At 34.4% G+C, this 13,067-nt stretch overlaps 3 protein-coding genes across 7 annotated transcripts; all 3 read left to right on the top strand.

Moving 5' to 3' along the window:
• Positions 1-1,522: 1,522 nt before the first annotated feature.
• Positions 1,523-9,663, top strand: LOC149738881 (RNA polymerase II subunit A C-terminal domain phosphatase-like). Of its 5 annotated transcripts, none has more exons than XM_089875459.1 (18): positions 1,523-1,792; positions 1,945-2,028; positions 2,141-2,216; positions 2,359-2,496; positions 2,568-2,809; positions 3,143-3,252; positions 3,445-3,539; positions 3,704-3,950; positions 4,521-4,907; positions 4,970-5,121; positions 5,428-5,547; positions 5,829-5,956; positions 6,321-6,412; positions 6,676-6,834; positions 7,058-7,132; positions 7,222-7,307; positions 8,577-8,686; positions 9,001-9,663. In XM_089875459.1, exons 1-18 carry the CDS (start codon positions 1,575-1,577, stop codon positions 9,164-9,166), a joined length of 2,685 nt encoding a protein of 894 aa, XP_089731585.1. In that variant the 5' UTR covers positions 1,523-1,574; the 3' UTR covers positions 9,167-9,663. The 5 variants fall into 5 exon arrangements, with proteins under 5 accessions (XP_089731585.1, XP_089731589.1, XP_089731586.1 ...); XM_089875463.1 differs by having other exon boundaries at positions 3,701-3,950; positions 8,577-8,680; positions 9,081-9,663; XM_089875460.1 differs by having other exon boundaries at positions 3,701-3,950; positions 8,577-8,680.
• Positions 9,664-9,799: 136 nt separating this feature from the next.
• On the top strand, positions 9,800-11,902 carry LOC149738880 (zinc transporter ZIP11-like). Its single transcript, XM_089875492.1, has 2 exons — positions 9,800-9,921; positions 10,109-11,902. The coding sequence occupies exon 2, from the start codon at positions 10,119-10,121 to the stop codon at positions 11,094-11,096; it is 978 nt and encodes a 325-aa protein (XP_089731618.1). The 5' UTR covers positions 9,800-9,921; positions 10,109-10,118; the 3' UTR covers positions 11,097-11,902.
• Positions 11,901-13,034, top strand: LOC149738879 (uncharacterized protein C14orf119-like). The gene is made up of 2 exons (XM_089875511.1): positions 11,901-12,076; positions 12,658-13,034. The coding sequence occupies exons 1-2, from the start codon at positions 11,945-11,947 to the stop codon at positions 12,865-12,867; spliced, it is 342 nt and encodes a 113-aa protein (XP_089731637.1). The 5' UTR covers positions 11,901-11,944; the 3' UTR covers positions 12,868-13,034.
• The last annotated feature ends 33 nt before the right edge of the window (positions 13,035-13,067 follow it).

Genomic DNA, 13,067 nt, shown 5'->3' with positions numbered 1-13,067 from the left:
TATTACGTTTGGCCTAATTTTGCGAAAACGCCCTTTTTCAGTACCATCTTCTTGGAATGGCTTTTCCGGTTTACTGTTTCTGTCACTTGTCATGCCCGTTTTGTTAAAGCAAAAACAATTTGCTCATATTTTATACATTATTTTTGGTTTATGCGCATATTATTAATTGTTTTTTTTTTTATTTAACGGAACCTCCATGTCGAGTTCAATCCGATGAATAATGAAACGTTTATTAATTTGGCTCCTTATGTAGGTCTCAGGTACTATACGATATATAAGTGCGCATGCGACATTACATAGGCATATATTTGAAAATAGACCTATGAATGGAAGGTGTGGGTGCTGTGATCGTAAGCGTCTGTTTCATGTGCATTGCGATTTCAAACTGTTTGCATATATTTCCAAGAAGGGTGGGAGAAGATGGGACACCCTTTCATGCCATTTTCTTGTCCAGTTCGGTAGCAAACAAAAAACATTCAAAGAATTATAAAATCGTAACCGCACGACTCCCACAGACCGTTGTTAATTGTTTAAAACACGATCAGGATATTATCTGCTAAAGGTGTCAAATACATTTATAGAAATGTTTTTAATTTGCGCAAAATAAGATCTGTACCTGAGATGCCACAGTTCACAGATTTATATTTTAGTGAAGCATCCATGTAGTTACGGGTATAATAATACAGAGCGGGCTCAAAATGTAGCACGACAAGCTTTTTCACTTGTGGTGAACTGACAGCGTTCGCGGAACTATATGGCCCATTTTAACTGATCGCTAGTAGCCTAGGCCCTAGGGTATATGGGATCCATAGTCTATACAAGATATTACCAGTCTCATATGTACATTTCTGCTGCTCAAAGATACATTTTCACATGATGGTAGTGATAACAAGAGCGACAACAATGCCCTTAGAAAGTTAACCTTCTTGCTTCTGGTCTGACGCTTCTGCTGAGATTGATTGAGATAAAACACGTCTAAGATCGATTGATAAACAATTGTTGGGTAAACTTTAGGTGAAGATGGGTATTAAAACATTGTGTGGGCGTAAAGGTTAGGCGCAGGTGGTGCCCGGCTCACTATAGGTTTTTTAATTATTTTTTGTCCCTAATCAGTTTCTGGCCGCATCGTGCACTAAAACGCGTGTTAAGAACTGCGAAAATGGGTTGGCGCTAGATGGCGATTTTGTATTAAGTTTATTGCCGTGCAGTTTTTTGAAAATATTTGAAGCAATTCATTGCGTTTTACGACTCTTTGTATTATGATTTGTGTAAAACAGGTGATAAAATAAGGGTTTTTTTCGTGAGTACATTGCTGCGTGCGGCTTTGAGTCTAAACGTAAGAAAAAGCTGCACAAAATTTAAGCAACATTATAGGTTTTAAATTTTCTAATTTCAGCTGTAAAATTTCTAAACAATTTATAACAAGCGTGGTCAAGCAAATTGTGCATTTTATAGATAGTGCATTGTTCAACAAAATCCTCACGGCATTTGCTTAACTACTTTCGTATAATTTTTGTGTGGAGTGTGGTCAATGTACTGTTTTTTTCTTTCAGTGTTTTACATTGTTTAAAGTGATGGAAAGTGTGCTCGTGCCCGGTGAAAAACCGGTGCGCCTTTTGCAGTGGTTGGTTAATGTTGGTGACTGGCTTAAATATGGAACACCTGTTGCTATATATCGTTGCATTGAGGACCCATCCACTGGTGTCAAATCAAAGGAGATGGAGTTAAAATCCAGGAAAGTTGGAAAGGTCAAAAAGTTTGCAATGGAAGTTGGACAAGTCGCAAAACCAGGGTAATTTAAAATATAAAGCATTCCATAATTTGTTCTGGAAAACTTGGTTGATTTGAAGGTATAGATATGTAAGAGTTTACATTTAATAATCAGCATTTCAAAATCGCCATGTGCTTGGTTTCATAATTAAAAGAAATTCTTTATTTTAACAGAGGCATGATCCTAGAAATGGAAGCTTGTAGCCATCCTGTTGTCATGAAAGATATGTGCGCTGAATGCGGTGTAGATTTACGAATGTAGGTGCTACTATTCATTATTTAATACCATTGTATTTTCTGCCTACTTTTTATTATTTTCGGTGTGTATAATTTAAAAATGTGATTTTTATTCTTTTTTTTATTTATTTAGGGTAAAAAGACGATGTGAGAAACAAGCTCATGTCTCCATGATTCCATCCGTCCCTGAGCTCAAAATTAGCAAACAGGTCAGTGGCATATTGAAATTCGGGGTTTATTCCTACAGTTTCATTTTAGTTGTATAATTTTAACGTGTTATAACAGAAAATATGTTCTAGTAGTTTTCTATTCGTTTTTATTATTTTAATTAATTTTTCTCTTTTGTTTTAGCAAGCAGAAGAAATTGGAAATCAAGACAAATCAAGGCTTCACAAACTAAACAAACTTGTTTTGCTGGTTGACCTTGACCAGACTCTTATCCATACAACACAGAATCAAGCTTTTGCTGCTATGTGCAGTGAAGAAAAGGTATTGAAATAACATAATAACACAAGATTACAAAGTTTTAAAATAAATAATTTTTTTGCATTTGTTTTTAGGATTTCTTCACCTTTCAGCTGCATAAAAATGAGCCCACCCTGTACACAAAATTAAGGCCATACTGCCGGGAATTTTTGCAGGAAATATCAAAATGTTACGAACTACAGGTGGTAACATTTGGATCTCGTTTATACGCGCATAAGATTGCAGAATTCATTGATCCGAAGAAGAAGTTTTTTGCTAACAGAATATTATCACGGGATGAGTGCATTAATCCAATGAAAAAATCTGGTAATTTAAGGTAAAAATCTTTTTTGATGTGTTGAGATAATTATAAGATATTTAGTCTAAACTGGTTGCTTCTCTTAGTCTAAAATGGCTGCTTTATGTTAAATAATACTTATATTATGGTGGCGTGGCACATATATCCTGTGCTATGGTACAGTGGTTGGATCACTTCCATCTTAATGATAGGATACCAGATTTAAATCATCCAGAAGACCCATAAAGTTACATATGTGGTAATTCGTAAGCAGGCACGAGGTATATGCAATAAAGCACCGTTGTTATGGGAATTCTCATTTCCCCACCACACAAGGAAAAATAAGTTTATATTCTTAAACTTTGACTCTAGGCATTTATTTCCTTGTGGAGATTCCATGGTTTGTATCATTGATGATAGAGATGATGTATGGAGCAGCGCGCCTAATCTTGTTATGGTCAAGAAGTATTCCTATTTTCCAGGTTTGTGAATGCATGCTGTTACATGTAACTATAATAATAATAATAATATCTTTATCCGTTTCTTTGATACAATAGTGAAGATTGAAGAATTTATAAAACGAAAAGGCTAGGTTTAGTGACAAAACAACAGTTGTCAACACAACAGTGTGTAGGCCGTAGGGTATGTATATTAATACATTGTAATGTTCTTAGGTTCTGGTGATATTAACAGTCCTGATAAAGTGGAAGCAAAAAAACAAACTGGTGATACTGCAAAATCAGAAACCTCAAAAGAAGTAGACAAACCGGTACAACTTTATTATATGAATAACTGGTGTGATATTTGTGCTGAATTTTAAATTGTTGTAGTTTTGTTGAAAGAATGCCATTGTTATGATTAACTTTTTATTTTAATAAAGTGGTAAATTATTATCAAAACTGTAAACTTTGGCAAACATTTCTATTTTAGCAGGAAGTTGAAACTGAAAGCCCTGCAGTTGACAACAATTCAAACAATACAAGAAAACGTAAATCAGAAACAGATGAAAATGATAAAAGTTCAAAAATAATGAAAAACTCTCACGATGGGTGCGATGAAAATGAACAAAAAGTCAAGGAAAAAAATATAAAACAAACAAATAATGGTGGAAATAAAAAGGTGGAAGGTGAAACTAAGATGGAATGCAACAATGATGCAGATAAGCCTGAAGTAATGATTGGTAAGTGGGACAGTATATTTTTTAATGATTGTAAAGTTAAGCTGCTGTTGCTACCAAGCATAATGCATTTTAAAGCATAATCAAATATTTAAAAAGTTACCCTGCAGTGCTGAAGTGATAATAAAGAATCATATTCCTACGTTAAATACTAAAACTAATAACCCATAAAACTACTAACCAATAACTACCAAAGTAGCAACCCATATAATAACCACTAACCCCTAATTACCAACCTCTAACACTTACCACCAGCCTAATCTGAAATATACCAAAGAATTCTTTACCAGAGCGTTTTTTTATTTGCCAAAGGAAATGTTTGTTGCAATACTAAACTTGTTTTGTTTTATGCCAGAAGAGAAGTTTTTAAGTTGTAAAAACTTTTAACAATGTTTATTAATTTGTTGTAAACATTACAACAATTCACAAGTTTCTGCTGCTCTTGCTACCAGGCATAATCTAATATATAAATTAAATATTGGTGTAATAAAAGTAACCTCTTTTATTGCGGGGAGGCAATTTATTGCTTAAGTTTAATATTTAGTTATGACTCGTGAACTTTATATGAATCAGATGCTTCAAAGAACAAAGGAGAAGAAGATGAGAAAAATGATAACTCTGAAGATGTTGTCCTCTCTTCCGATTCAGAATCTGACTCTTCATCTGACTCGAGCTCAAGCTCTTCTGGGAGCGAGAACTCAAAAGATCAAATTGCTGAAACGAAGTCCGTTGAACAAAGCTGTCAAGTCAGTACATCAGCATCATCTACTGAATCTAATGGAACATCGAACACTGATAACGCAACAGCTTCTTCAAAGGAAAACATTAAAAACAAGTCAGAAATTAACACTGACTCCACAGTGCCATCGGATGTTGTTAGTATTTGTAAAACTACCACCATGGATAATGGGAGTCATTCTGCAACAGCAGTGTGTCAAAAAAAAGAAAACAATTCTCAAGGTTGGTTAATGCTGTTATTTTTTCACTTTGTTCTGTTTATTTAAAAAGTTTATTTCCATCAGTATTGGCCGACCATGATGATTATTTGAAGTATTTACAAAGCATCCTCACATGTATACATTATACTTATTATGACGCATACAAGAAGCATTTAAATGGTGAATTTGAACATCCACCTGATTTACGAGGTGTCGTTCCTTTCCTACGAAGCAAGGTTGGTGTATTATTTTAATATTTTATCTGTTAAAGGTTTCTATCGCTGTGTATGAATGAATAAATAAAGTTTTGTCCTGTCCTGAACCCAAATCCTTTAGTATGCTCTTACCACCCTCGATGGTTCCATACATAGGTTTGAATGCAATACACTTTGATTCCGCTTGTTCGTACATACATTTAATACCAGGATAATACGAATTGAGGGTGTAAAAATGCACATCTCTTCTTATTACCTTAGGCACTTATAACATTACTGCTATGCTGTCAATCTGTCATAATACATTTAATTTGTATTTTTTTATAGGTTTTATATGGGTGTTGTATTGTTTTGACTGGAATAATTCCAAATAATTTTAAAGCTGCTCCTCACATGCACCGAGCTCACATCGTTGCTCGGCAATTAGGAGCTGCAATTAATTCAACGGTAAGTTGGTTTGTAAGTTGTAGTAAAACTTTGACACAAATATTAATAGTTCATTTAAAATTTGAGGATACTTTTGCCTCTTATAAAAAAATATATTGTTAAATATTGTTAAAAATAATAAATGCGGATGTATATATATTTATGTATGTAGAATGTAGTGTCAGTGTTATATGGCTGTGTTTGCTGTTGTAATAAAATACCTTGGTGTTTTGTGTGAAGCCCAAAAAGGCCCAAGTGTCTAAAGGTTTAAATTCAAAGGACTTATGTTTCTTGGTATTTAGGTGGATGAAAATACAACTCATCTCATTGGTGCAAAGAAAGGTACAGCCAAGTATCAGGATGCTCTTAAAATGGGGAAGAAAAAGATTCATATGGTTTCCATTGAATGGCTGTGGGCTTGTTCAGATAGGTTGGTATATTATTGCTGGTTGCTGCTATGAGTTTCGACTAATGTATGTGTAGTCACTGATTCTTGGTAGTGCTTTAGGAAAGTGGATAGAGTGTAGTCTATTTTAAAGTTTAGGGAAAAACTGGTTTATTAAACCAATCTATTGCATGATTAGTTTCAGTTTTTAAAGGTGGCTAAAAAATATTAATAAATAAGAACTCTTTACACCGTAACTTTAAGCGTAGACTGATTGTCATTGTAACATGGTTGCACAATACGGCACATAGCATTAAATAGTAACAGTGGTGTCTGCGGTAATAAAATGATTCAGATGACAACAAAATTTAAGTAACAAAACATGGGTATTTACATTGTATTTCCACAGGTGGGAACGAGTATCTGAGAAATTATTCCCAATGCCATCAAAGTCGTCCCGTCACTCGAGAAGCAGAAGTGGGACACCACCAGTTCATAAATGTGAGGCAATTTCTTTTTTTTCAAAATATTTGTTTTGTGTGACCATTACTTCACTAGTAGTGTATTTTTGTTTAACGATTGTATAAATTAAGAATTTATTTCTAAAAATGTTATGTCTTTGTCCACAATATTGTTGTTTGTTGGAGTTAAATATGCAAGTGGTGCTGTATGAATGGGGCCCCAACGCCCCATATGTTATAAGATCTTGATATTTTTACTGCTGCCATAAAATTTTGATATGTTTACCACAATAAATAATCCAGCTGTCAATGTCACGCCTGCGCAAACATCAGAGAAAAGATATGATGCTGTCACTGGTAAACTTCTCAAGAAAGTGTTGGATCCCAGGTTTGAGTTCATGGTGTCTGAGGCTGTTACAAGGAAACAGAAGAGGAAGAGTCCGCTGTACACATCATTGAAAAGTGAGTTGATGTTTTTGAGTAATGTATCTTACTTAACCATTTGCAATAAAATACCAGCTGCAATAAATTCCCGGAAGCACCAGCCGCATTTCACTGGTGACAAATATAAACAGAAATTTTTAAAAACAATTTTAGTATTGCAAATACATTACTTACATCTCTTAGCCGATATTTCTTTTGTTATATGTTACAAGCTAGCAATCTTTGTCTATTTTGTCTTCAGATCCTGAGAAAGTAATTCCTGTGCAATTTAACCAAAGTTCAAATGAAGCGAGTACCTCCACTGCTGCTTCTGCAAGTAAGTTGGATTGCTATTTCTTATGTTTTGTGGTAAAAAATATATGCGGATAATTGTATTATAACATATCATATAACATTTCATTTCAGCAAGAACACGCAAGCCAAGTATGGCTGAGGTAATGGGGATTGGTTACACACTTTCATCTAATGATATTGAGGATATGGATAAAGAAGTAAGTTATTAGCGGGTTTTAAACTAGTAATCCATCACTATTAGAGTTTGCCTAAACTGGGATCTTTCCGCTATTGTTAAACAAGACAAATTTTACAGTAGCTTATTTTAACATTAAAATTGTACAGTTGCTGACTTAGACATTAAAATTATAGTTTAACCTTAATGTATTAGGGCAACATTTTAGGTTCTTATAAAATAAAACTTACATAAAGGCCAAGAATTTGTGGAGTTAGTAAATTATATATTAAAAACTGCTAGGGCTGTGGAAAAGTTAACGGTTAACCGGTTAACCGAACCTATTCGGTTAACCGCTAACGAAAAGTTCGAGTCGTTAACCGAACCATGACGTCATAGGGCATAAACGTATATCAAAATCTGTCATATTTACACGAAAGGCACGTGTTCGTGTTCGTTGATTGTTGTTTTGCAATAAGACAGGGTGCGCAGGGACGCTGTTGCTTTGATCGTGCCCTACAACGGCGATTACGCCATCAATCTTGATTGTTAATACCGCAGGCTAACTAGTTTTGCAAAAAGTTCGAGTCGTTAACCGAACCATGACGTCATAGGGCATAAACGTATATCAAAATCTGTCATATTTACACGAAAGGCACGTGTTCGTGTTCGTTGATTGTTGTTTTGCAATAAGACAGGGTGCGCAGGGACGCTGTTGCTTTGATCGTGCCCTACAACGGCGATTACGCCATCAATCTTGATTGTTAATACCGCAGGCTAACTAGTTTTGCAACATTATATTGGTGTAATACACAACTTAAATGTTTTCCTCAGCCAAGCAGCGTGTTTATTACGAAAAAGCAGGCATTCACACGTGGATTCAAGCATCATAATAGCGATTGTTTGACCTGGCAATTGATTACGACATAATAGCAATTCACACGTTAATAACTGCGTCATAATTGCAATTCACACGTTGATTATTTAGAGGGCAGGTGTTTTAAAACAGGTTTGAATACGAATAAGAAAGCATTACTTTGACCTTAAGAACGTTTGCCCGTGTATTGCAAGCATAGTCCATACGTTCGTCGTAAAGTTGCCTTTAAATTCGCGAAAGAAAAGCGATAAACAAGACGCTTTTATTAGGATTACACTTGTATCGGTTAACCGGTTAACCGGTTAAATCTGAACGGTTAACGGTTAAACAAAAATTGGGAAAATCCACAGCCCTAAAAACTGCCCTTATTTAGTCTATCAGTTTTATTGTTCTATATATTTGGTGATCAGCTCTTTATTCTTTATTCATGTTTAGGTTGAAGACCTGATGAACAGTGATGAAGATGATGGAGATGAACTAGGCACAAAGATTGATAGTCCTGTTTCATCATCCAGTGAAAGTAGTTTGCTTGCTACCAGGTCAGAGTAAGTTCTTTTATTGTTGGGTTTGTTCTTATCTGTATTTGTTACTGAAAGTTTAAAAAAAGGGCAAGGTACAACTCTAATTAATTACCACATTACTGCATTGAAGACTATAAAGTATAAACAGGGCCCTATAGGTATAAACAGGGCACATAATACATGCATGACCTGTGAATTAGGCTGTTTACATTAGTTCTCGTTTGGGGTAATTTACAGTTGTCTTTTGTATTGTTTTTGCCGCTGAATGTTGTATATTAGTTTACAGAAGCAATGTTTTTAATTATGCTTTACTTACTTAGTTTACCATAATTTTCTAGTTCAAAGCCGTTAAATCCGGATTCGATTTTAACAAAAATCTCTGAATCTTCCTCATCGTCCAATAATGTTTCATCTTCAGAGGAAGAGTTTGATCACATGGCTGAATTGTTGGATCATGAAATGCATTATGATGAGGACAGTGTCAATCTGGATGATATGGATTAAGCATGACAGCTTGACTTGTAGCATGATTTTTTTATTTTTAAATTTAAAACCAGGTGGTTTAAGTAAGATTGTGTTGTTGTTTCCCTTTTTTTACCAGTTTTGTGCAAACAGTTGAAGTAGTTCTTTAGGATTTTAAATTTTATCATCCTAATTTGTAATGAAAGGATGAAATCTTGGAACCGATGCAGTGAAGCTGGTGTTTAGAAGAATGTTTGTGTCTGACTGAAATCATGTGCTGCTAGAGTAATGCACTCGTTGTTAATTGTTCCGGTTGTTGTTAATCATTCATGCTTATTCAACAAGCAAGCAATTTCAATTTTGTAGTTTGCTTATTTGCTAACTATGTGTTGTATGTGTCAGTTTGTGTGGTAAAATTTTGAAGGATCAAGTCATTTTTCGATTCGTTGAAACCAAATTTTACTGTGATGTTTGCAGATTGATTCGTTTTTCTAACGCCATATTTTTATCCACTGCCGTGTAATAAAAACATTTTTGTACCCCTCGCATCTAGATTACCAAGCTAACGTGTATGAAAAGTGATTATGAACATCATCCCTAATGGACACGAGGAATATATTTACTTTTCCGCTAGACGGCGCTAGACTAAATGCATTTTGTTTACGTATTTTTCCCGTACACGTAAGGTAAGGAGGATGCAACGTGTAATTAATGGAAGAGCGTTTGTCATTGATTTGCAGACTAATTGCATATGCAGTAGTTTCTCAAAACAGTATGACATAACGAACAGTACAAAGGTAACAACTAACAAGTATTAAAATTGATCAGCGGATAAGTAAACTACTGTTAAATTTTACATATTTTGATTGGACGTAACAGCTTTGTGTTTATTTATTTATAGATACTGTGCGTTGTAGTAGGGTATTGGTTTTTGTGTTGTGCATGGTGTATTATTTAGTTTAAAGATTATAAATTATTACACAGAATTTTAACAATGATTCAAGGCTACAGTCCGATTTCTCAAGCGATTTTTGGAACATTGTTTACATGGTTTTTAACAGCTGCTGGTTCTGCGTTGGTTTTTGTATTTAAACCAGGTCAGCGAAAAGTACTGGATGGAAGTCTTGGATTTGCAGCTGGTGTGATGTTGGCAGCATCGTATTGGTCTTTGCTGGCTCCTGCTATTGAAATGGCTTCCAATTCTGAACTCTACGGCAGCCATGCTTACTTACCGGTAGCACTCGGTTTTGGATTGGGAGCATTTTTCGTTTACTTTGCTGATGTAATGCTACAGAAATTAGGAACACCAATGAATGTTGTGGCAATGCTTGGAAGCAATCCTAAGATGGACGATAATGCATCGGGCATGAATGGGGAGAATTACACAAGGGATGTGGAGTTGGAAACAGGATCAGCAGTCAAAAGAAGATTTCCAAAACCAAAGCTTGAAAATGGAGTTAACAGTGATGACTATGCGCAACAGAAGATGGAGGAAGAAGAAAAGATTTTATCCTGGAAGAGAATTATTCTTCTGATTATTGCAATCACTATTCATAATGTACCAGAAGGTCTTGCTGTTGGTGTGGGTTTTGGTGCGATTGGAAAAACTCAGTCTGCTACTTTTGAAAGTGCTCGAAACTTAGCTATTGGGATCGGAATTCAAAACTTTCCAGAAGGTTTAGCAGTGAGTCTGCCGCTGCGAGGTGCTGGAATCTCTGTGTGGCAAAGTTTCTGGTATGGCCAGTTAAGTGGTATGGTTGAACCCATTGCTGGTATTCTTGGTGCACTTGCAGTCACCATTGCAGAGCCTGTTCTTCCTTATGCACTTGCCTTTGCCGCTGGTGCAATGGTATTTGTGGTAAACGATGACATTATACCAGAAGCACAAATGTGCGGAAATGGAAAGCTTGCATCACTTATGTCTATAGTTGGTTTTATTGTTATGATGGCATTAGATGTTGGCCTTGGTTAAATAGTAACATGCGTCAATACCTTTACTTAGATCCATTATGCAATAGGTCACGTATTTATTGGTGCATATACAAGCTAGCTAGATATTGATTTTTCTCCATGAAAATGTAGAGTGTGAATGTCAGTACTTTGAAAATCATTTATACCAAATAATATTACACTATTGTTTTGTATTACACTGCTAGTTCTATATAGAAAAGTTAGCTAATTTAATAAAGTGTTCACTTAGTGTACAATTACACCGATGTAGGAAATTAAATTTATAATGTGCGATAAATACTGTATGTTTTGACTTTTTGGTTTTGATCTGATTTCACACCAGTAAATTTCGTGCAATAATTTTACTTTTTATGTTCCAAGAAGCCCATCTAATTCTGTGAGTGCCTTGGTACTGCATTGTTATACAGTCTTAAATTTTTTGATATGTAACACAGACTTTGAGCTATACAAGTTCTACAAGTATACTATCAGTATATGTTATTGACATTTCTGTATGTAAAAATTACACTATTTTAAAGTGCAAATTATCTTTGTTTTATATAGCGTGTTGAAAAAATGGATTTTCTATGATACTAAATATGCCTATATTAGCATGGGTTGGAACTAATAAAGCACTTACACTACAAAATAGAAACTGTGGATTTTTGTCGTGTCACAATACAACTTCTGTTTATTTTCATTATTCAATGGAATTTGTGTATTGCCCATATTCTTTTGAATGCATCAGGTTTAATTGCATTAGTAGTGTCATATCTTTGGTTGTTCATTAGTAATACATGTTAAATGTTAATACCATTTACATTACAGCACCTTAAATAACTGCCTCTTAAGCCACTATGCAATGGAGCTATGGATGAAAACATAAACAACACCTCTAAAATTCGTGAAATCACCTGCGTAATTCACTGGTTTCAAACATGGAATCAATTTCAAAAAGGTGTTTTTATGACTGACCTTGTTTCAAAGGCAATGCCCAACAAGGTGAAAAACTAACTTTAATTATTCTGTATTATATGAACAACACATTTATATTTATATAAACAAGGCAGTTTTCAAACCTCTCAGTAATAAAGGCATTTTAACTACTGGTAACAATTATCATACAGTTAATAGACATCCTGTACTGTATTAAAGGATGTAGGTCCAGTGTATATAGGTTAGATTGCCATTGTTAATTCTTTTCTGCTTAGAATAAGCGAACCATATATTGTATACATTACAAATACTGCAAGCCAAAGCTACATCTTTATATATTACAACTGTTGATTTTGTTATATCCACCACGTAAAATAAGAACCTTGCCCATCTTACATTTTATCTTTAATTCAACGAATTAAGAATCCTATAGCATTTAAAGTTTTTTTCCTGCTGTAACTAATAGTTTTTTGGCTTATTTAATATACTAGCTACCACAAGTGATATTTCAAGCTTACCATATTTCGGTCCTAGTAATTTTACTACAAAGGCACATAATAACAAATCTGTCATTGCATAATCCACAATGAATATATAACATACAACAATATCTATGAATAATAATATATATTATATATATATTGTAGGTTGATTTGCTGTTGGATCAGATGAATGGTATGAATGTAAATGATCGGCCACCGAACATATTTGAATGTCAATTGAGATTGTTTGGGCAGTGGTTTGAAGAATGGACAATCAATCAACGCAACTATATGCTTGAAAAGCTAGAGTCTTTTGAACCTGCCTTTGTGTCAGAATTTTACACCAGGATAAATCAAACTGTTAATATTTCATGATGATTTTATTAATTAAATAACCTTTTTGTAATAGTTTAGATATGTGAAATGACTGTTAGTAATTGTTTTCCTAATACTTGTTAAAACTTTGTGAATGTCACATGTTTTATTTTTATATTGTATTTGTGTGCATGTAAAAATCCCAATGCAATGCTCCACCTTAAAAATCGATGATCTTATTTTCTTCAATAGTCTATGTA

The sequence above is a fragment of the Ciona robusta genome, chromosome 3 (assembly GCF_009617815.1).
Source record: "Ciona robusta chromosome 3, ASM961781v2".
In the NCBI taxonomy this organism is placed as follows: domain Eukaryota; kingdom Metazoa; phylum Chordata; class Ascidiacea; order Phlebobranchia; family Cionidae; genus Ciona; species Ciona robusta.
This window is presented reverse-complemented; position numbering and strand designations above follow the sequence as displayed.